At 48.3% G+C, this 23,996-nt stretch overlaps 1 protein-coding gene across 1 annotated transcript in view; it reads left to right on the forward strand.

Annotated features, from left to right (window-relative positions):
• Positions 1 to 614: 614 nt before the first annotated feature.
• Positions 615 to 23,996, forward strand: part of Slc18a2 (solute carrier family 18 member A2) — a 33,925-nt gene continuing 10,543 nt past the window's right edge. The window contains exons 1-10 of the mRNA XM_026384204.2: positions 615 to 694; positions 1,103 to 1,237; positions 2,646 to 3,000; positions 11,919 to 11,977; positions 12,252 to 12,335; positions 12,604 to 12,696; positions 13,463 to 13,552; positions 13,666 to 13,709; positions 13,781 to 13,841; positions 15,824 to 15,919. Of these exons, the coding sequence (XP_026239989.2) occupies positions 1,117 to 1,237; positions 2,646 to 3,000; positions 11,919 to 11,977; positions 12,252 to 12,335; positions 12,604 to 12,696; positions 13,463 to 13,552; positions 13,666 to 13,709; positions 13,781 to 13,841; positions 15,824 to 15,919 (1,003 nt within the window). The 5' untranslated portion in view covers positions 615 to 694; positions 1,103 to 1,116. The remainder of the gene's footprint in view (positions 695 to 1,102; positions 1,238 to 2,645; positions 3,001 to 11,918; positions 11,978 to 12,251; positions 12,336 to 12,603; positions 12,697 to 13,462; positions 13,553 to 13,665; positions 13,710 to 13,780; positions 13,842 to 15,823; positions 15,920 to 23,996) is intronic.

A 23,996-nucleotide genomic window follows, 5' to 3' on the forward strand; every position in this document is an offset into this window, starting at 1 on the left:
AGCTCATCAGTTCTGCTCCGTGGGGCTGTGACCCCCTGTTTTGCCTCACTTAGGCCCAGAGCAATGGAGTCGGCTGTGTATGCACCGAGACCTCTGGAACCATGAACTCCAAATAAAAATTTCCTCCTCCAAGTTTTGGTCACAGCGATGAAAAAGGTAACCAAAACACCTGGGGTCGTCCCTGGCTTCCAACACCTAAGGCCCCTTTTGATGTCACTTCCCCCACCGCCTTCATCCAGGTACCCCTGGACCATTTCATCCACACTGAGGCTCAGAGAGCCACGAGACCTGGGCAGAGCAGCTCGGGTCACTACTCCGGGCCAGAAGAAAGCACTGACCTCGCCTCCTCACCCAGAGCCCCTGACTCTTCTCCGCGGACCCCTCGCCCCAGGCTTCTGATCCCCTCCCTCCGCGCCCCTGCTGCTTCACAGAACCCAGGTTCCCGGGGCTCAGGCACAGGAGGGCTGGCGGCACCTCGTCGGCCCCTCCCGCGCAGCAAGCGACGACGTGGGGTGGGCGAGGCCGGGGCGCCCCAGCCCCCCGCCCCCGTGACGTCAGAGCCGGACCGGGTAAACCGAGCGCGGCGGCCGAGCGCTGGGCGGAGACTGCGACCCCGAGCCGCGGACGGACGGAGCCCACGTCGGCCGGGAGGCGCGGGCCTGAGGAGCCTGCAGGCAGCCGCCAGCGACACGAGGTATGCCAGCCCGGTCTTGTCCCCTGCACGGCGCGGAGGAGAGAGGGTCGGGGAGAGCAGGGAGGACCCCAAGCCACGCGCGGGGGTTCCAGGGACCCCCGGGAAGCGGGGCGCGGGGCTCACGGAGAGCGGGGTCCCCGGCGCTCTCGAGCCCGCAGTCGAAGAGGGGAGACCCTCGGGCGCGGCGGGGAGCGGGACAGCCGGAGCCCAGCGGTCCCAGGTCGGTCCCCGACGGCGCTCCGTGCGCTCGTGGGGATGCGCTAGCTGCCGGTGAGCGAGGCTGGGCGCTTGCTGCTGTCGCCAGTCGCCGCGGACGACTCCTCACCCGCCGCTCACTGCCCCGCCAAGTCTGAGCGCTTGGCTGGGGGCTGCCTGGCGCCCCGGCCCTCACCGCGTTCGCTCCCGCAGCCGCGACCCGAGCCATGGCCTTGAGCGAGCTGGCACCGCTCCGCTGGCTGCGGGAGAGCCGCCACTCGCGAAAGCTCATCCTGTTCATCGTGTTCCTCGCGCTGCTGCTGGACAACATGCTGCTGACCGTCGTGGGTACGTACCGCCCCGGTGTCCCCCGCCCTCCCGGCACCCTCCTCCGGGGCTCCCTCCTCCTAGGCGCGGTCCCAGAGCTCTGCGCCTGCCTGGGAAAGTTGGAGAACACGCTTTGCAAAAGAAAAAAAGTAAAAAAAGTTAAAAAAAAAAAAAAGTCCCTAAAAGACTGCAGTGCCTGGACTTGGAGGAGTTGCGTTTGTGGCTTGGCTTTCCTGGTGGTCAGGTCAAAACTGCGACATCCGATAAGACCCGAAACTTATGTTTCCTCTTGATAATTTCTTGCTTCCTTTTACCCACTTTCACCGCGATGAAAAAAAGATTTCTATTAAAGAGGAGCAGTTTCCCGAGTTCAAAATAATGCGTTCAAATAATTATGCTTCGAGAAAAGGTGGGCTAATTATTTGTTGTGATCCTTCCTTAAATAAAGGAAATGACGTTTAAATGTATCAGTGGATGATTTGAGATGGAAGCATCTCAGCACGCAGTATAAGAGCAATTGCAACAATCCCTTTTCCTATAGTGGATTTTTGAAAAACTAAATACTTATTACTTAATTAGCCTCGTTAACAGAAAAGTGTTTGGCATGTTTCCCCTTAATATCCCAATTTGCAGCAAATAAAAAAAAAAACTGTTTTCATTCAAACTCTTAAGTGCTGGGTCATTTCCTCTCTCCCCATTTTCAAGTTCTCTCATGACAGTTCTCTGGGCCTCAGGTTTTCAGCTCAGGAGCATCCTAGCTCATGCCAGTTCAGGAGCAGTTTGCCTTTGTCTTGAATGCTTTGTTTCATACACACCCAAGCTTCTGTTGTATCACACAGTTTTCTTTTCCTTTGTGAAAGTCTACAGAATTCTTAAATCTTACTGGTTGTTTGGGAAATTGCAGATTCCCACTCACAGAATGATGAAATCGGTCTGTTGCAGAATTTCCAATTTATTGCTTCCTGCAGGTTTATCTTTTTCTAAGATGTGTAGATGTGTCATGAAATTTAGATTCCTGTTTCCTTGCTTCATTCATTTACAAATCTTTTGAGCCTCTCAGAGAAGCACTGGTTGATTCCAGATCAGCAATGACTTGACTTCAGCCCAAATTTTGCTTTTTTAAAACATTTTTTTTTCTGATGGAAAGCCATAATGAGAAACCCCACAAATGACAAAAACATTTGGGGCCAGTCACTTTGGCACAGCAGCTGCCCCTGAGAATAGACAGAACTCCCAGGGTGTCTTGGGGCTTTGCTCTCTCTAGTGGACCGAGCAATGTGAAATTGTTCCAGCATGGTGGTCCTGCTTCTGGAGTAGATATGTCCCTTCATTGGGTCTCATTTGGCTTTTGACTAAACCATAGTTTTGCTGGCTTTTGTCTGAGGGAGGGTTTGGGGGTGGTCATCGCCTTGTTCTGCTCTTGTCCCAGTCCCCATCATCCCTAGTTACTTATACAGCATTAAGCATGAGAAAAATGCAACTGAAATCCAGACTGCCAGGCCTGCGCTCACAGCCTCCACTTCAGGAAGCTTCCAGACCATCTTCTCCTATTATGACAACTCTACCATGGTCACTGGGAATGCTACTGGAAACCTTCATGGGGAACAGCTGCATAGAGCTGCTGCCACACAGCACATGGTGACCAACAAGTCCTCTGCCCCCTCTGACTGTCCCAGTGAAGACAAAGACCTTCTCAATGAAAATGTGCAAGTCGGTCTGCTGTTTGCCTCCAAAGCCACCGTCCAGCTCCTCACTAACCCTTTCGTAGGGCTGCTGACCAACAGGTAGGTGATGTGATGCTAGCCAAAGGGTTTATGTTTTTATCAATCCATATGCATTTCCCTGCGCCTTTCTGATCATTCGGTTGTCCATATCTCAGGAATCAGTAGCGTGTGAGCTGGGGAAAACCCAGTCTCCTTACTCTTATGTCTCTGTCCTCAGTTAACCATGACTTCCCGTTTGTTCCCTCTTCCCTCCTGTTGTTCAAAGAGTATGAAAATAGTACAGAAGACAGATCAAAGAGAACAAAACAGTGGTTCTTTATAAATGCCGAATTTCTTAATTACATTTGTCGTCATTGCCTTTGGCGGCAAGAACTCTGCGGTCAGGTCACCATGGCTGTCATTAGATCCTATATGCTCTGTGGCCTTGTCTTGTCTTCTGCCTCTGGTCAAGCAGCTGCTTGTTGAAAGCTGAGGTGGCAAAGGACCTAGTAGCTGCCTAAGTGAGGAGTGTGGGGAAAGTCTGGTGCATGGACCTAACTCTAAACTGATACCCAGGTCCTGGGCTACACTCTGCTCATTTCTGAGCTGTTTCCACAAGCAAAAAGAGAATTGAGGCTATATTGTCTGGAAAATCCAAGCTGCCCGCACTAGCTTTATATGAACATAGTGTTCTGATGGTTTTGGCCCTGCATTATTTGGAATAATGGTTCACTTCTCCATTGTTGGTGGCCATCCAGTGAGTATTTTTGGTTCTACACCTGAGACAGCCCAGTTCTACCTGGCACCTGGGGTGCTCATAGCGCAGGACATGGGGATCCTCACCAAAGGTATCAGCTTCAAGAAGTGGGAGCAGTTGGGATTAGGGTATCACATGAACAAGTAGCCCCAGAGGCAGAAATTCAAAAATGGCAGGGAAGAGAGTGCCCAGAATCTTATCTTCCAGCCAGTGCCAGAGCTGTGACAGAGATAAAGACTAGAGAGGGAGGAAGGGTGAACTAAGGGGACAGGGCTGAGGAGAAAGGCTCCTAGGTGAGGCTGTGAGGCCTCAAGTGCCAGGCCAGAAGTGGGAGGCAGTTGGGAGCCATCTGAGATTCCAGAACCAAACTGAAGAGCCAGTGAACCAAGCAGTGGGGAGGTGGGGAGGAGCAGGAGTGGCTGCATAATTTGTGGTCCCAGTGCAAAATGAAATGCAGGCCCCTTGTTCAAATGCCGTGAAGCCTTTCAAGATGGCAGTGACAGGGCACTGAGCCATGCAGAGGCCCTTCTGAGAGTGGGGCCCTGTGCTTCTGTGGACCTGGGGTGGTGGCAGGGGCTCAGAGAAGGTATGGCAGATCTCGTCCTCTTCTAGCACCAGCTGTCCTTGGACACATGGGGTGGCTGCTTGGAGCTCACAGTGAAGTGCACAGGGGCACATTTCCAACTGCAGTTTAAATTCTAGACTGAGTAATGCTGCTGAATCCATGTTAACCATCCCAGGCCATGGCCAGCCCTCCCTTCTGCAGAGCAGGATGAGATAGCTGCCACAGACCATACTCAGTTAGCCCCTGGATGGGCTGACTGTGAAGCACCATTATGGAGGTGACATTCTGTTCTCCAGGAAAAACAAACACACCTCAGGAGTTGCAGAATTATTTTCTTTCTTTTTTTTTCAAGACTAAGAGTGCTTCTTAAAATACATCTGGCATAATTACAGAAAACTGCTCAGGGTTTTGTATCCCAGCGGAACAAACAGCTCAAATACTATATGTGAAAATTGAGGATGTTATTGTGGCAATGTTTTGCCAGTCTCATGGGTGGAAATGTTACCAACCCTGGATGTAATACTTGGAAATGCCCTGAAATGATGTCAGTATTCTAATCTTGCAAATGTAAATGGCAAATGAAAAGCCTTTTAAGAATCCCCATTTTGTTTTTAAGATGCTTTGCTTATGCCAGGAGGAACAAACTTGTTTATAATCCGTGAGGCCTTTCCACTAGTAAATGCTGCAAGTTCTTTGAGGTTGCAGCCAGCTAAGGTTTATATTTGGGGCTACAAAAAGTTGACCTCCAAGAGAATACTAATTTTATCTTGTGACTTGTAAAATTTAGTTTATCCTTTTTTTTAAAAAAAGTATTTTTTAGTTGTAGTTGTCAATACTTTTATTTTATTTATTTATTTTTATATGGTGCTGCAGATAGAACCAGTGCTTCACGCATGCTAGGCAAGCACTCTGCCACTGAGCTATAGCCCCTGCCCAAATTTAATCATTCTTGTAGTAGGTGATCCACTTTAGAAATCATTGAGAGCAAAATTGTAACGCTTAACTAGTTTCCCCAGTTACCCAGCAAATGGAAAATCATCACTGTATCCAGTGCTGCCTGTAATGTAGAAATTCAAACAAATTTTAATATTGATGTAGGCAAAACAATTGAGTCAATTCCATCATCTCTTCAAAATGACTGTGGTACTCTCTAAGCCCAGTAGATGTAAATTTGGGGACTTATGGTTCCTCTAAGCACTCCTGGACTCTGCTTCCCTCCACAGTTTAGATGGAAACTAACACAAAAAGGACAAATACATTCCATTTGCACAGAAAGAACAAAGGGACAGGTCCCTCTGTCCTTGTGAGCCATTGCAGACAGTCTTTTGATGTAATTTGGGCCAGTCTCATCCTCAATTACCAAGAGGAGGTATGACTCACGTTTTCTGTGTAGTTGGTAGGCACGAGTGTTTACAACAGCATTCTAAAGTTGGTGAGTGTTTTTGATTAAAAGAGGAGCAAAAACCATTATGCGTAACTTATGTTTTTAGTGAAATAAACAAGTGTGCTTACACAGTATTTTAAGATCGGCTCCTGTATTCCTGGAGAAATTAGTGAGAAATTGAAACCATGACATGGGAACTTGCGGAGACTTTCATAAAAGCTTTTGGGCCAGTCCCAGGTTTAATGGGCAAAGGAGCTTGTAGAACAGGAGGAGAGATGTTATGGGAGTCCTGGGCCTGACCGAGCCTTGACTTCAGGGGCCCCAACAAACCAGGACCGGCCACTCCTTGCAACTGAAAAGGTCACAGTGAAAGTCAGGAAAGGGGCATTGACCAATATGGCCATGTTGGGAAGGCAAGATGAGACCCAGCATCTCAGCCCTGTCTTTGGGTGCTGACGGGAGCTTCATGTTTAAATACAGAAAAAATTAGGGCAGGGGCCAGAGGTCTGCATAGTTTGGTCGTCTCGGCCAAACAGTGGTCTGGTTGTTCAGTTCTGGTTCTGTGAGGTTGCTCTAGAAAATCCTTACTGCTTGAGGGGGTGATTTTCACTTGTTCCGCAGGGTGTTTGTCTCTCAAAACCATGATCCTGGCAGAGGGTAATGACTGGAAACTTCTAGGCACGACTCCTGCAGTCTGAGACGGGGTGTTGGGAATCTTACTTCTGTCTTGAAGGGGGAGCGAGAGAGGTTAGGTAAATGTATTTCTGGTAAACCTTGTATTAATATTTAGATGAACACTCTTTACATGCTCAGTGTGCCTGCCTGCAGAACTGAGCGGGACCTGACCCAAAGTTTAAGGTAATAAAAGGGACAAACAAAATAAAACTAGAGACACCAAGCTCTAGCCTGCTTTTACTTACCGTGGTTGGGCACCTGCAGGCTTGAGTAGGGAGCCACTGCTTTTAGTAAAGGTCTCAGTCTCTGTGAGGAAAGCCTTTGCCCTCAGCCACAGTAGGGCTATAATCTGTTCACTGTCCCTGTTTCAAGGCTCTGTTCTCCCCACTCCTGTTCTTTGTACCTGCTTACAGTTATACAGCTTGTACTTTTAGCTACTGAAAATAAAGAATACAGGTTAAAAAAAATCTGTCATTCTTGTATTTTCTTGGGCCCTTTCTGGTTGTACCATGCTAAATAGGTAAAGGTATAGAGAGTTTTAATCAGTGGCCAGAGAATTTGGAAAAAAAAAATCAGCCTAATTTTTTTGGACCTGGACTTTTTCTGGCTCCAGCTCCTGATGTGAGCTGGCCCAGCTTTGTAAATCCCCCAAAACTCAAGGAGCTGCTTAGTCAGACTGGTAGGAGCCACGACTCTTTGAAGCCCCTGGCTTTAATTTAAGGGGGGCCCATTCTGAGATGAGACATCCAGCTCCACATAGGCCCCAGCCCAACCCTGTATTCATGGTCATGATGGTGCCACCTTAGCGGCTTTTGTCAGATGATACAAGAAGGTGGACAGCTTGTCTGTTGTTTTTAGTGTTAGGGTAAGTCTCTGGCCTAACTCTGAAAACACAAAGTAGCCATCTTAGGAAGTGTTTAAGTGTAGGTTTGGCAGTAATCTGATACAAATTATTCTTTCGTTGACTCTTCGGTTACTATATTTCCACTGAATATATGTGACCACATAAGGAACAAAGGGCATTTGATTTTGTCATATGTCATTGTCAAGTATCTAGCAGCACTTTTTAATGCCTGAGCCTGCCTTGCTCTACTCAATTTCCATCTTGGAGGTTCGTGTGACTTATTTTACAATTCCAGTTGAACTATTCATTTCAGAATTGTGGTCATGAATAACAGGAGGTAGCAAAATTATACTAGTGACACCTCTCATCATTTGGCCCAGTAAGTGGATTTTAAGCTTATATGTACATAAAAGGAACACTCACAGACCATGTGAAAACAAGTTTCCCTTTCCCCTGCCATAATTCAGGCAAAGATGTGGCTCCTTTTTCTCTTCTTTCTTTTTTGGTACTGGAATTTGATCCTGGGGCCTCATTCATGCTAGCTTGTCCTCTATTACTGAGCTACCTCCAGCTCAGGGTGTGGCATCCTGGTCTGCCCTTGCCTAGTGTAAAGTTTAAATAGTAGTTGCAGCTTTAGAACCAAAAGATATTCCAAACCTTCCAGCCAGCTGGGGAAGGAGTTAACGGCATGGCTGGGGCTGTCTGCCTTGGCTTCCTCCTTAGCCGTCATTGTCTGGGTGGTCTGTTTTTTATCAAGCCAGAGTCAGTGGCTTAATTTATTTCCATAGTTACCTAGTCGAGTTGAAAGCAGTTATTTTTCCATACAAATCTTAGCTAACATCTGAATGACAAGGAGGAAGCTAGCTACAGGGCATGAAATCTCTCTGAAATCTACTGGGGTTATTATTTTCTCTCTCTCTCTCTCTCTCTCTCTCTCTCTCTCTCTCTCTCTCTCAGCTTCAGCCAGTTACTCTAAAGTGAGCTTTGCAAGAATCATCAGTGACCTATTCAGCTTCTCTGTGAACAGGGGAACCGGCTGTTCTGGACAGGGATCTCCCACTCCAGATGTTGCGGGGATGGTAAAAGCACAGTATGACAGAGTCTTCGCTTTGAAATCAGAATAAACTGCAGTGGAATTAGAGCAGTTCTCGTGGGAGCAAAGATTGCAGTTGAGCTGGTGTCGGGAACAGGGCCCACCTCAGGAAGGGCAGTAATTTGTGGGCCACATAAATACCTGCTTACATCTTCTATCTGCAGAAGACCTGCAAACCTCAGGGCTACACCTGAGGATTTTGTTTCATTTAATAAATGATTGACAAACTTCCTATTATATCCAAGAAAATTTGAAATATCATCCTGTTCCTTGACATTCACTTCCTGTTCCACCTTTTAGGAGTGGTCTGAGATAATTAAATGGGAGCAGATCCCTTTGTCTTATCTGGTGATGGTTCACCCTGCTGGGTCCTTACTTTGTGTCCTTCCTTTTATCATTTCCCAAAGTAGAAGAAACTGTGGTCTTTGCAAGCTAAGAATAGTCTACCTTAGCCTCTCTGGCAAAGAGAAACTACTTATTAGCATTTGAGAATAAATATCATTTGTCAGTGGCCATTAAGGGACATATGGGTTTCTCCACTGACTAGGTCTGTGTAATTAGCCTAACTTTTATTGTTTTCACATATTTTCCTAGGATTCAATATGTGATTTTTAATCTTCCTCAAATTGGGTTAACTGCTCCCTGAGGCTTTATAGAGGATGACCGTGGGCTGGCATGACTCACGGGGAGATGATGGACATTTGGTTAAACGTTGGCTGAATCAGATCTAGCTCTGCTGGTAATACGTTATTTGAGATGGCCTTGAATCCAGATAAGAGGCCAACTCAGATGGTTATGACTAACATCAAATGAGCTTCTGTCTATTTGTAGACATTGTAGGGAAAGACAAAGGGCTTTGTGTTCTGCCCACTACACAGTGACCCAAGGGTATGGACGACCCTCTTTCTGATGTGAGTGTGCAAGTTTGGGGCTGGAGGAGTTTGAGGTTGGAGACCCAGCAGCCACCTGTTGGGTCTTATTTGCCTTGGGGCTGCATATCAGGTAAAGATGCTGCCAGGCACTGGCCATTGGGCAGCCCTGTCAATGGCTTCGCTGGTACTGAAGGTGTTACAGCTGTGTGTCTGGCAGGAAGGTAGCTTTTGGCTTGCTCTCTGCTTGTGGGTGAGCCACTCCATCTCACTGAAGACCACAAAGGCTATGAATTGGCCAGCCTGGGTGTTTCCACCCAGCTCTGCATTCAGTTATTCCATACATGCTTTGCTAAAATCCAGAGAAATTTTAAATGGACAGTATTGCAGTGTTTATAAAGCAAATGCAGCCTGAGGCTTGGTGAGAAGACCCGTGTATGAGCACACAGCCCTGTGGACTTTGATGAGATTGTGCACCTCCATCCCAAGTATCACTGGGAATGTCCGTCCCTGGGACTAGTGTACCCACATGTATGCCAGCAGGACCTGGCACACATTAGATACTCACAGTATACCTGCCACCTGAGTTTGGGGCAGGTTACTTACCTTCTGGAACCCTAGTGCTGGCTGCTGAAAAGCAGGCATGAAGGCCAAAGGAACTGCAGGATCCCCAGGCCATCTACCTTCACAATGCAGTCACAGAGTGTCCTAGCCTCCTGGGAAGAACATGGCTCCGTGGCTTCCAGCCAACCTCAGCTATGTCCTGTCATGGGACCTCAGCTGCTGGCCATGGTAAACTGGTTGTGGTATCACTGGTGGTTTGGGGCCACAGATGAGTTGTTGAATTTTCTTGAGTTTTGACCTGAAACCATTCAGGACTTTTGCGTGCAGTCTGCAAAGGGACCAGAAATGTCTTTTGTGGCCACAGGGCTCCACGTTAAGGCTTTATTAATAACCAAAGCTAAGACCTGGTGAAGGGAGGTAAACCCCTAATTCCAGTGGCTTTGACACACATATCGGGCACTTCAACTACTGGGTTTCCCAAATGTATGTTGAAAGGGATGGGAGGCCTGTTTTTATTCCAGGGGAGCCATGAACATTGTGAGCTGTCTATTCTTTCACAAGATGTGTCACAGTTTCTGAAAATAAACTGCCTGTGAGCTCTTGCTGAGCCTCTTGAACTTTGCCTTGTTCAGTGCCCATCAATGCCTTGTAAGACCCCAGTGGGGTTTCTTTGGTCCTTAGGAATAAGGAGCACAGAGCACTCGGCTGGGGCGGCTGAGATGAGAGAAGCTGCCCTTGATGGCCGTGTGAACTGTGGCTCAGGGTCCCCGTGTCTCTCCTCTTCACCTGATTTGCTTGGCGCCCCCTTTGTGAATTATGAGCTCATCTCAGTTCACATCAGGGAATCTTTTCCCGGAGGGGGACTGAACTGACTGAGAATCTGTTACAATTTTGAGAGGCTATTTATATTTTTGGTACTTGGTTTCTGGATGCACACAAAGCCATTTTAAAAACTATGAGTATAGTCAGGAGAACTTTTGGAAAGATTCCATTTAAAGCCACTTCTGCCCTTTACGTCCCTGGGGAAAAGCTACCAAAGGAAAAGCTCTGGACTGAAGGAAAGCTAGTGGCCCGACTGAAACTAGTCCAATGACATTGGACAAGTCATTCTTTCAAGCCTTGGTTTCCTTATTTGTAAAATGGGGGCGTGATTGTGTGCTTTTAGGAAATGATTGAACTGGTTGGTCTATGTGTTTGTAGGGTTGGGTGCAACCTTTAAATGAAGATGCTGTGATTGTGACTTTTTATGAGAGCCTGAGATGCAAGAACCCATCCAGGCATGTCTGGGCTCATCACGTTTTGCCCTCCTGCCTTCCTGGGTTCACTTGGTCCCTCTCCAGGTTTCTGGGGCCTGGGCTGTTGTGGTTTGGAAGAAGCCTACGGTAGGGCAGTGGCTCATCCAGTGGGGGCCCTGCCTGCTGAGGGCTGAGGGGCAGGCAGCTGCCTGGGCCTGCAGGCCTCTGTACACAGGGAGCTCTTGACGGCGGCGCAGCAAAGCAGAGGAAGGAGAGGGAGGAAATGAAATTTCTGAAGCGCTTTCTCTGCTCCAGGCACCCGGTGGACAGTTTATCATCCACATCTCTACATTCCGGCCCTAGGAGGTAGGGTAGCCTCTCCCTGGGCTGAGCCCACCTACGTGGCTTTAGGCAGGGTCACATGTCAGCCAGGCATCCGGCCTGGTGCCGGAGCCCTGTGTGGGAGGTGACCTTCCTTAGAGAGAAATTTGGGTTTTGAGTTTTTGTACAGAAAAATGAGGTGTATCTTTTGAGGTGGCCTCACTGGGGTCAATGGAAAGGCAGGTTTTAAAACCATCTCCTAGACAGTGTGGTTGTCTCTGCTGCCAACTGAAGCTCTTGATAGCCTTTTACCAGAGTCAGGTGATTGCAGTCGGTCCCCTTGGGGACGTTCTAGCAAAGACTATAATTAAAGAGATTTAAAAAAAGGGGATGGTGGCGGTGGAACTGGGGGCTGTGTATTTTGGGTATGTTCTGGGTTACTTGCTCATATTGTGTTGACATTTATTCCAGAGAAATTTCTGTTCCGAGTGGCAGTCTACAAATGTATTCACGTTCTAAGACAGTCCAAACACTGAAAGGTCACATAGGAAGCACTGAGGATATGAATTTTTAGAAAAGCCAACCAAGCACTTATCTGTCTGATCCCAAAGGATAACCAGGAGAGAATCAATATAAAGCCTTAAAAAAATACCCAGCAGTCACCAGATTTCCCTCATGTTTGTGTTTTGCAGAATCGGCTATCCCATTCCTATGTTTGCGGGATTCTGCATCATGTTTATCTCAACAATTAGTAAGTGTCCCATGTTTGCCTTCTGAGTGTGGGTCTCAGAATGAATCCTGTTATCCATGAGCTGAGAATCAGAATACAACCTGGGGTGTGTGTATGGATAACAATTACAGAAAGCGGCGGACAGAGGGGACCTCCTGGAGCCAGAGCCCAGTGTAGGAACATTGAAATGCTCCTTTGGAAAAGGGTGGGCCTCAGAAAGCCCCTGTTGGGATGGTTCCATCCTGTCCTCAGGGGCATGGCCCTAACCGGCTGGACTGGCCTCTTGTCTTGGCAGTGTTTGCCTTCTCCAGCAGCTATGCCTTGCTGCTCATCGCCAGGTCCCTGCAGGGCATTGGCTCCTCCTGCTCATCTGTAGCTGGTAGGTGTGGAAACAGCTGTTGGAGGGGGAGGCCCAGCCCTGTCCTGTGCAGCCCTTGCACAGCTTGTTGAACTTGGGGACTCAAGGCTGGGTGGTGGTGGGGATTCTCAGAGAAGGTGCCCTTCCTCCTTCTTGGATTTCCTTTGGTTTTATGTGTCAGTTAATCTCACAGGTTCCAGAAGATCCCTGGTCTGGCTGGGGAGAGAGGGTAAGTCACAGATGCCTCTGAGCGCCCTCCAGCCTGTTGACTGCGTCTTCTCCTGTTTAGGGATGGGCATGCTTGCCAGTGTGTACACAGATGATGAGGAGAGAGGCAACGCTATGGGGATCGCCTTAGGAGGCCTGGCCATGGGGGTCTTAGGTGGGTAAGGCCATCATGCGAGCTTGCAGGCAGAAGGGGCCTGTCTGGCTTTGGGCAGTGACAGTCCTTGCCCAGTGGCCCTGGATACAGTGGGAACAAGTCTATATTTACACTGACAGATTCCCCAGCTGCCCCCCAATCTGCCTTTCCATTTCCTACTTTCAGGGAGACTGTGGAAGGTAGTAGGAAGAGTCCTGAGTTAGGAGGACCCGATCTTTGGTCTCCTAAACCTCCTTTGGCCCTAATGAAAAAGAAAGGGTTGAGCAGGCAGGTCTGCGGACCCTCAAACATTCTGAGTTATCCAGAGAACTTTCCAACCGCCTGTGTCTGCCTCCCCAGAATGCCCTCCCATGCAGACTTCATAGGCCAGGGGCCAGATCTCTCCCCTGAGGGAGAGTTGGATCCTTTCCCTTTTTCTCTGACATTTGGCCTTCATTTGGAGGCATGGTTTCCATCTGTGCCAGTCTGGAGCAGTGGAACCCGGGTGCCCCTTTCCTGGGCTCTGAAAGTGGTGCTGTCCTGTGCCTGAACCGGTTCCTGTCCCCCCTTGCCTTTTCAGTGGCCTTATATGCTCTTCCCACTTCTCAGGTGAAAATCCACCTGGAGGAAGCTGTTGAGGCAACTTAGTATTGACGATATAGAATGTAGGGTGTGTACCCCAGATCTTTCTTTGGAACAGAGTAGAGAGGGAAATGCAAGAAGCAAGTAATGGTTCTGGTCCGGGGCAGGGCGTCCACGAGGCTGGCATGGCTCCTCTCTCCCACAGTGGGCCCGCCCTTCGGGAGTGTGCTGTATGAGTTCGTGGGGAAGACGGCTCCGTTCCTGGTGCTGGCTGCCTTGGTGCTCCTGGATGGAGGTGAGTGAGGCCGCGTGGGCACTGTTGCTGTGATCATGGCCTGCACAAGGGTGCATGATCAGGGCCACACCTGCTTCCTGAAAAGGGGATCCTCTGTGTTTTTTCCCTTGCAGCTATTCAGCTCTTTGTGCTCCAGCCATCCCGGGTGCAGCCAGAGGTGAGCAGCTGGGGAGTGAGGGCTGGCGGTAGCCACAGTGACTCTTCTAAACCCCTGTTTTTGCTTGACAGAGTCAGAAGGGGACACCTCTGACCACTCTGTTGAAAGACCCGTACATCCTCATTGCCGCAGGTGAGGCTCCCAGGTTCTTCACAGTCGAGGCCACGCCCTTGAAGCTGGGGTGGGCGGCAGGTACCAGTTTCTATGTTGCTGCTAGAAACATAGGGCAATGGAAGAAGCCAAAGGCAAGAAGGGTTAAAAGTTTCAGGAAACGGTTTTCTTCTGTCATTGATTTCTGACTCTTAGACGAGGTCTCTTTTGTGTTTCACTTGGGGCAAATCTATATGGTATGCACCATGCTCTGCAGAGCTGCCAGAGTCACATTGCGCCCCGGGGACGCCCTGCCTCAGAGGTTTGTTTGAAGCTAAGCCTGCTCATTCCCTTTGTGTCAAAGTCATCATTGTTTGGCCTTGAACTTTCTGGAAGGATTTGTACTGCTGAGGTCTTCAGTGGGCATACTGCTTCTCTTAGCTACTGACAGTGGAGCCCCAGAGGGCCCAGGGAACCCCTCTCCTCCTGCAGGAGCACATCCCCATGGAGCAGCAGGCAGGTCGCAGAAATCACCTTTTAGTGAAAGGTTACGCCTTTGGTTTCTTGGCGTGGATGGGCTAAGAGAAAGCTTTAGGGTTCTGTGACTCTGGGGAAGGGGAAAGGCTGCATTCATCCAAGAGGCTGTCCCCAGTCTGTGACTCTGGGAAAGGGGAAAGGCTGCATTCATCCAAGAGGCTGTCCCCAGTCTGTCTAGGTAGCAGTAGGCCACCTCCCTGCTTGACAAGGGACCAGGTTCATGTAGGTGCTGCCTGGACCTGAGGCCAAGGTCAGCAGGGCCCTGGTGTGAGGCGTCAGGTCTGGCTAGTGCTCTCTGGGGTGGCCCTGCAGTGAGGCATCACACACAGCTATGGTGAGATCTTTCTAAGCAGGGCTCCAGCTGTCCAGGAGGGCTGGGGGTGCCTGGGCCTCTGGCCCTGCTGTCCCCGAGGCCATTTAAAGGCTAGTTTTGTTTAATCCTGCTGCTGTTGGCTTTTGTAGAATTGGGAAGCTGGTGCTGAGACCTCTTCCTGCAGCAGGCCCTGCAAAGCACAGGCAGCATCCCAGAGCTCAGATGTCCCTGGAGTCCTGGCCATTGAAGTGTGGGGATGAGGAGGGTGTGGATGGGGACCAGGTCTCAGAGATATGACTCCCTGAACCTTGGGCATACCTGGTCTGCCTGCCTAGAATTTCTTTAAGTCTTACTGCCTGGTCCCATTCATGAAAGGAAATACAAAGATATACTCAGTACCGTCAGACCATCCCCAGTTCTGGGGCAGGGGAGTTGGGAACAAGGTGGGTGGGAGGAGAGCCCAATCATTTTTATGTTCTGCCTTTAAATGTCACAGAGAATGAAAAGATCTCTCATTACGTGTGCAGCTTCATCATGATTGTAAGAGTGTTTTGAATTTGTTCTAGCAAATTACAGGTTCCGTGGAACACAATACAGTAGGCTCCCAGATTGATGGAGACAGTTCTGTGTGTCTTTTTCCAGATTGTTCTATATTTACAAAGGGTCTAGTTAACAGAGTGATAATATTTGCATAGGTACCTTGTATGTTTAGTTGATTTAAAAAAAAAATCCCTCCGTAGCACACCTGTACTAACTGCACTGTGGTCTTCCTTGGATTTTCTGGCATTTCAGGGAATCATTAGAAATGTCCACATTCATTGCACAATAAAACATAGTCACAAGAGCTCAGGTTGCCATCACCATGTGTGGCCTGGAAATTGCTGGCTGCTGGGCAGCCCCAGGCAGGTTCCTTCATTAATAGATTGGATAGATTAACCAAATGACCAGTCAGCGCCCTCTAGTTCTAACCTCATGACTCTGGGATTCTACTTATTTAAAATTATAATAACAAAAAACTCCTTGTTAGCTCTTTGGCTTGTTGTTTTACCTTTTCCTTATGGAAGGAGGAGAAGTTCTAGATAATGTGAGCTGGGGTCCAACTGTGTTTGGCGAGACCGTGGAGGACACTCAGGACCTGAAGTCTAAGCATACTCACCCTCTTCCTCCTTCAAAGGCTCCATCTGCTTCGCCAACATGGGGATCGCCATGCTGGAGCCAGCCCTGCCCATCTGGATGATGGAGACCATGTGTTCCCGAAAGTGGCAGCTGGGTAAGGACTGGGGTGGGTTCTTTGGATTCTAGAACTTTTATCCCCAGAGTGGTTCCCATCAGTGCAGCCCTACTGAATTGAACCAGGATGATGCAGTGATTGCTTCTGTTTGACTGCTTTAGGGTCAATGTCTAGGGTACTTTTGGGGTCTGTTTCAGCTCTGGGTTTTACGTCATCCCTGACGAATGCTTCAAATGGAAAGGTTAAAGTATAATATGAGATTGAGATTGATGTAGAGATATATAGAGAGAATATTCACAAACTTTTATTAAATTGATACTTCTTTTATTTCATTATTGTTAATCTCTGACTATTCTATAAACTTTGGCATAGGTGCATAGGTGTTTAGGGAAAATGATATATGCAGGATTTAGTATTACCTGTAGTTTCAGGCATTCACTAGGGGTCTTGGAACATTTCCTCCACAGAGAAGGGGGGGTACCACTGTAAATGCATCACAGTTTTTTGTTGTTATTGTTGGCATTTAGCATTGATATTTTTGTGACTGTAAATATTGATTCACGTTGAGCATTGTAGGGTACTGTGATTAATTTTTTTCTTTCTACAAACTTGTTTTTCCTGAACAAGTTTTTGCCTTGTTTTTTTTTTTTTTTCATTTTCTTAGTTTTCTATGTAGCATTTATGAATCACCCCCTAGACTCTCTGGCTGGTATGAAGGTCCCCTAAAGGCGTTCATGTTCATTGGCTGCCTACTCTTTCTGGCTTTGCTCATTTGTGAACTCTGTTCCATCTCTGGGTCTAGATGGAGTGTTCTCCAGGCCTTGCTCCCCATCCCCTGGGCATCCTCTTTGCTTCTCTTATTTCCTGGGTTCTTCTCTCCTCTGTCCTCTCTCAGGTCACCCCCTCATCATGTGGAAGGGCATTGTCCAGCAGCTTTGGGAAAGAGGGTGCTGCAAGGTGTGGGAAGTTCTGAGGCCCTGCATACCTGCAGATGTCTCACCCGCCCCGTGGCTGACTTAGTCTGTCTTCACAGTTCCTGATGGAAAGCATTTTCTTTCCGAGTTTCGAGGCCACCATTCTATTGCATTCGAGCATCCCGCACTACTGCTCAAGAGGCCCCGGGTCTTCTGATTCCTGAGTCTCTGTTGGAGCCTTTACCTCTCTGGGTTATGAGTGTCTGCGATGGCAATGGGCCGTGGTTGTTTATTTTTATTCTTTTCCCAAATACTGGCGGCTTGCTGGGTTAGCCCTTTCACCTGGGGAACCTTTTTCTATGATTACTCTCATGAACCCCCTCCCTCCTCATTTTCTTCTTTCACTCCACTTGGTTGGATGTTGGACCTCTGTGTTTCATTCTTTTTATTTCTCACCTTTCCTTTTTTGCCCTTAATTTATGAATCTTTTATCTTTTAAGCTATCTATCAAAGTTTTAAAGTTGATGCTGTTACATTTTTTTTTCAGTCCTGGAGATTGAATGCAGGGCCTTGTCCATGGTATTGCTGTACAAATGAGCTACATCCCCATCCTTTTATTTTTTTAAAACATATTTTTAGTTGTTGATAGACCTTTATTTTATTTATTTATATGTGGTTCTGAGAATCGAACCCAGTGCTTCGCACATGCCAGGCAAGTGTGCTACCACTGAGCCCCAGCCCCAGCCCCTTAATTTTTATTTAAAGACAGGATCTTGCTGAATTGCTAATCTTGAACTTGCAGCCCCCTGCCTCAGCCTCCTGAGTAGCTGGGATTACAGGTGTGCTCTGCCATGCCCAGCTGCCTGTCTTCAATTTGAAGAGCCCTTTTGTATTGTGTGTGTGAGTTGATCTTTGTTGAAATGACACCCCCTGGCCATTTCAGTAGGGACTTTCTTTCAATCTCCATTTCAGCTTCTATTGTCCCTTGCCTCCTTGCTGCCCATTCCTTGGGACCTTAACCATTCCAGTTTAGCTTCTCTAGAGAACCTGCATCCTTCTGGGATGAGGGCTGGGGGGCTGGAGGGCTGGAGATCCAGCTTCTCTCAAAGCAGCTTTCCCACCTTTTCCCTGTCCACAGTCCCCGCTCTCAGCCGACCTTCTCAACTCCTCATTCCTCAGCTCCTGAACTTTCTGGAGTATGAGGCACAGGGCTCTTGCTTCTTGTTGACAGCTCCACATGCAGGTGGAAGGTTCCAGTGTTCCCTGTGTGTCCACCACCATTGCCCTCTGTTTGCTTCTCTTTCTTGTTACTGCTTCTCCTGGCCCATTCTGTTTGTCCTTAGGCCTGGGGAGGAGCATGTGGGATTGTGCCTAGAACTTTCATTTATTCTTTTAGGAATATTTGAATAGACATTGGGGGTGTGGGAAGTGGAGTAAATCCTAGAAATTCAATCTGCCTTTTTTTTTTTAACTACAAGGCTATCATTATTTTAATGGTGAATATTCTGTTTAAGATTATGCCAGGAGCTGTTGCTCAGTGGTAGAGTGCTCGCCTAGCACGTGTGAGGCCATGGGTTCGATCCTCAGCACCACATAAAAATAAATACATAAAATAAAGATATTTTTTAAAAAAGGATTATGCCATAAATTTGCAACCATTGCCTTTTGTTGGGCATTTGGGTTACTGCCAGTTTGTACCATTAGAAACCATACTGCAGAGAATACCCATCATCTGCATCCCTCTTCATGTTTGGAGATATATTTGTCAGGCACAAATTCTAAAAGTTAAACGAATGTTTTAGTGCCTGGAAGTGAGTGTTTTAACACAGCTATTATTGGTCTTCAGTCTTTTCCAGTGACTAAAACGTGTAAGAAAGGGGAGCTTGTTTTAATTTCATTTAATAAGTGAAATTGAGCATCTTTTCTTATTGATATTTGCCCCTTTTCTTTAAGAATTGATTGATATCCATCTTAGAGATTTATTTTCCTTTCATAGTTTTTTGAACTCACATGGGAGATCGCAGGGAGACTCAGTTTTGAGTTAAGCTGGTGTTTTTAATGCCCCCAAGCCTTTCTGCAGGCCACCTGCATTTGTCCTTGAGCATCCAGCCCTCACAGGGGTGTCTTCTTGGAAGCTTCCACCTCTTGATTTAGACTGTGTCCTATTCTGGCTCCCACCACGTGGTCCAGCCTGAGAACCCGCCAGTCCCTTCAAGTTCTGCATTGATTCGCTGGTGTTCTCTCACCAACCAATCCTTGAGCAGCCCAAACTAAGTGTGAGGTTTCTTTTTGGGGTGATCATAGTCTTGTGGATTCAGTTGGTGGTGGTGATTGCACAACCTGGTGAACATACCCAAACCAACCAAACTGCACACTGTCAAGGATGAATTTTACAGGATGTGAATTGTGTCACAAAAGAAGCCCCAAATAACAAGAGTTATTCCCTATAAGAGGGAGGATTCTTGGAGCTAAGCAAAGGTTATTTCTTAGGCATAAAATATATCTCTGAACTTCCTGGGAGTCAAGATGGGAGAGGAAATCCAGGGACCGTCAAGGTCCTGGGGAAAGCACCATGCTCTGCGGGAGGAGCACTTCCTCTTATGCTTAGTGCTGATAGGTTTTGCAAAAGATGAGGACATTCTCAGTCTTGCTGCTGCTCTTGTAGAGGTGTTTCCCAGCTTTCCTTTTCCTCTGGGACCTGGGTCTCAGGTGTCCTCAGGAAGCACCATCTCCCAGGTGGGCGTGCACAGCCCAGCAGAGCTCCCTGCACTTGACTGCACAATGTGGGCTGTGAGGCTTTCCCCAGGCCTTCTGAGTTCCACTTAATTGGCCCGTGATCCTAATTAAATGTGGCCCGGCCATGTGCAGGGCACTCTAGCTGCTCTGCTCCTTGTCCTCTTCAAAGCCCGAGGCTTCCTTTGTAAAGTCTTTAAGGTCAGCCAGGAGCCCTGGGCCACGTGGGTAGACAGCAGAGTACAGGCTGCCTGGATGTCAGGGGGAGGTCATTTTTCAGGCTCATCACCTGCGCTTTCAGTGTCCACCTGACCAGCACCACACATTTCCACCACTGAGGTTCCTCTCCCATTTGCCTCAGAGGTAGACTCATCTTTCTTCAAGAGAATCTAATTTCTCTTCTGTTTTCCTCAGATCCAGCATGGGGGAAACATGCCACCTTTTGTGGGTTTCTGAAGTTTGGGGTCCATGGCTTCTGCATCCCCCCAGGCCCCAGAATCTGGGGATACTGTGGGAGACACGTTATGAAGGACCAGTGCCTGCAGGCCAGTCAGTCCTCTGGAGCAGCACGGCTCTCCTGCCCAGTCTCTCTCAGCTCAGGAGTCTTCTGCAATCTGCTATAACCCAGTGTGGACAGGAGCCTTTCCACCTCTGTGTGTCCCTTGTCATTTCTGGAGAAGGAACAAAAGTCAGAGCTTACTAACTATGTGGACAACACACAATTACTCTCCTTGGGCCATGGTTTTAGGGGAAGTAGACTCCCTTGGCCTGCCCCCCACCCCCACCCAAACTCCTCTCTGACATTTGGCAGGAAGTCCTGAGTTTGGGTTGGTGGAGAGAGAATTCTTTCATGGTGTTTTCTTTTTACCTTAAGTTCTAGTCACATGACCTCCCCCAGAACCTTGATTCTTAGGAACTCAGAATTCAGAGTGAGGCCTATAAATCCCCAACGGGGAGTGTAGGCCCAGGCAAGGCTGGAGTCAAACTCTTTCTTCTGGTTCTTCTAGCCCATTTGTCTTGAATAAGATGTGGTGATGGAGGACAGGGTGGGGCCACTCTGCTCCTAGCCAGCTATGACCTCATGTCATGTCCTGTGCCAGCCCCGCAGGGTCCCAAGACAAGAGGATGGCCAGCATCCTGTGGTTCCCTGATATGAGGCCTCCCCTAGGATAGGGCAACCTGAGACCATTGTCTCATTTCATTTACAAGCAGAGCCTTGGGGGGATGGGCGCGTAGGGGCAGGTCATCTGGAGCTGGGAAGAAGCCCAAGGGCACATTCCCTGCATCACTGCTAGGACTATGCCTCCAGCTCCAGCTCCTGAGCTTCAAGGGGTAGAGCTCTACCTGGTGTGCTGGCAGTGGCTGCAGGTGGAGCCAGACTAGAGAGCACTGGGGTGGGTGGAGGAGCTGCCTGTGCTGAACTTTCTGGTGTGACCAGAGGTGAGTGAGGAAGCCACCAGCATCCCTGTCAGGACAGCAGTGACATGCAGGAGGAGGGGCTCATGCCAGTGGCCATGGGCACCATGTGTACAACCAGGCCCAGCCAACACTTCTCATTGAATTCTGAAAAGAATCGGCCAGCAGGTTGCAGATAAAGGTCTCCTCTGGCAGAAAAGGCCTGCAGGGAACATGGTGCAGTTTCTTTGATGCCTTACAATAGAAAGACCTTTCCTGTGAAGACATGGTGTGGGGCCTGGTGCTACAAGCCCCTCATGGTCTGGTGATGAAGGGGCTCCAGAGAGGTCAAAACAGGGAGGAGGAGAGCGACTGAGGAGCTCGGGAAACAAAGCCTATGGGATGCATTTGGTCCTTCTTTTCTTTCACATATGCTTATTGCTCATCTGTGTAGCCAGCAAGAAGATGGAGGTGGGGTCAGCTGTAGGCATCATGTTTCCAAGTAGAGAAAGAACTTGAACTTGTCCACAGGGAAACTGGTGGGAGCCTTGTATTGGAGAACAATCCAAAGCCCTGGTGTGTTTCATTTGGACATCTAGGTCTTACTCTTCTTGTGCTAGTGGCTGTTCTGGGACAAGGTTGGCGCCATCTTTCATTGGCTCTGGATGCAAATCATGACCAGAGAGTGAGTGTGACCAGGGAACGTTTAGGGCTTGGTGTCAGAAGCCTGCCCAATTGTTGGAGCTATCTTAGAAATGGCTGGAAAAGTCCCCTGGTCCTGGGTCTTGGAGCAAAGGTAGATGGCCACCTCTGGCAACCACTGGCTGAGGGCTCTCTACCCCTTATGGGCTGCCACTTGAGACACTGAGGTGTCTTTGAGTTCCAGGACTCTGAGGTTCTGTAAGTTGTGGAGCCCTGGTGAGAAAAGGGTGCTGAGCAACATCAGAACAGGTGCAAACAGGCTCTTCCCTCTCCATGGCCATGCTCTGGATACCTCCTGTGTGCCACTGTTGAACTAGGCCACCGAAGACAGGTGGGGGGTTTCTGCTCACTGGGAACTTATTGAGCATGGAGAAGGCCAGCAGGCTGGGGTGGAAAATGGGGGTCTGGGGTTTGCATGGAATGACAGGGCACTGAAATCAAACTGGAAGGGCTGTTTGAAATGCAAGGGCCATGAAATGCACCTAGCCATTTGATCCTTAAAACCATGCTGTGAGGTGTGCACAATGGGAGCTATGGCTGTTTCTTGGGCTCTAAGAGGTTGAAGTGATCTTTTCAGGCCTCAGGTAGCAAGTTCAAGTTGAAGTGAAAACCTTGCTGCATGCCTACTAATCTAGTACTTTTTGCTTGAGACTCATAAGATGGAGTTTGTGCCTGTACAGCCCTGCTCTTTTGGCTCCTTGGTCCTAGGTGTGAGCTCTTCCCACTCAACAGGTTGGGAAGATGTGGCTGCTCTGTGGCTTCTGCTGGAGCTTCTCTAGGTACCCCTGCCTTAAGTTTTTGGCTTCAGTGATGCATCCCTTGCCCTACTTCTGGAGTGAGTACTGACCAGGAGCCCTGGAGCCCCGCTGGGCTCCCTGTGAACTACTTCATTTGACCAGATCTTACAATGGACTGTCTGTGGCCCAAATTCAGCTCTTAAGCAGGTTTCTTTCTTTCTTTCTTTTTTTTTTTTTTTTTTTTTTTTTTTTGAGTGACTGGCATAGTGTTAACTTCTTGGGGTTTGTTTTCAAAGGATGAATTTCCAACATTTAAAATCAGTTTTCCTGCAAGAATCCAGAATTCCAGCTTATCTAGAAAAAATAGATCTTCCAATACTGAAACTGTGGTCTCCCAGGGTAGTGACTGATTGGAGAGAGTAGCAGCTGCCTCCTCTGATGGGGTCTAGGCCCCGCGAGTCACCACACCTCCTCCCCACTCCAGGGTTCAGTCTGTTTCTCTGACTCTGGGGCTGTACGTCGGTGGCTCTTTATCATGGGGCTTGCACTGTTGTTTTTCTTACAGTTTATTGCTTCCTTCCTTTACTCCTCCCTGGCCCCAGAGCCACTTATCATGACACAAGGATGACAGGATTTCCATGCCCAGACTAACAGTCTGTGGAGTGTGGGAAATTGGCTGCTTACCTCGGAGGTCAGGTGTAGATTCCGTCTGCTTTGGGGAGCTTGGCCAGCTGTGGCTCTGGGCTCCTGGACCACGGTGCCTGTGCTTTTGTTCCATTCTTAATGAGGGAATGTCTCTGTTCAAACATCATCTGACTTTTTCTTTTAAAGACATTTTTGTGGTGACAAGAGCCACACTGTCATTGTCTCTGCTGCAGGCCATTGCTGTGCTAGGCACATGGCGGTCAGTAAATGTTTTCTGAATCAGATTACACTGAGCAATTATTTGGCCACCGCATATTGCCAAGTATGGTGGAAATGATTCCCTGGAACATGAAGTGAGATTGCTCTTTATTATTATTTTCCAGAATCCCCAGGCCTGGAATGATTTGGTTTTGGATTTTGCTCATGGAACCCATCATTCTGAAGTCCCTACTGTGTTGGAGGCTTGACCTTTCTCGGGTTTGATGGCTTTCTTTAGTGCCTATTCTTAAAGGGACAAGATCATACTTGTCCAGGAAGGCTCCAGGGCCTCTGCATTTGGAATGCAGCAGGCACTTACAGACAGTCTGGGACCTAAGGCCATCATGATTGAGAACTGGGAAGCTTTTACCATTTGTGGATAAGGCTTGGAATCAAATATGATTTATCTGTCTTCTGACAAAAAATGCTAGAGTTTGATAAGTAGTCTCTCTTAAAGAGATTGTCTTGTCATCCTAATAATAGACAGTGAGTTGAGGTGGACACAGTCCATGACAGCCAAGCCTGGTCTGTCTTGACTAATCTTCCTGTTCAGTGAAGGGGCATATTCAAGGCAGCCACTGTCCTACCTGCAGGAAATCTCTCCTGGCTCATGAGAACCCAGGAGATGCAAGTAATTCGACCACAGACATGAAATTGTCAGTCACCTATGATTCCACTGCAAAAGTTGACCACGTAGATTCAGTTCTGTTTTTGACACGTAAAAATGGTCAT

Source organism: Urocitellus parryii, chromosome 5, assembly GCF_045843805.1.
Source record: "Urocitellus parryii isolate mUroPar1 chromosome 5, mUroPar1.hap1, whole genome shotgun sequence".
Taxonomy (NCBI): Eukaryota; Metazoa; Chordata; class Mammalia; order Rodentia; family Sciuridae; genus Urocitellus; species Urocitellus parryii.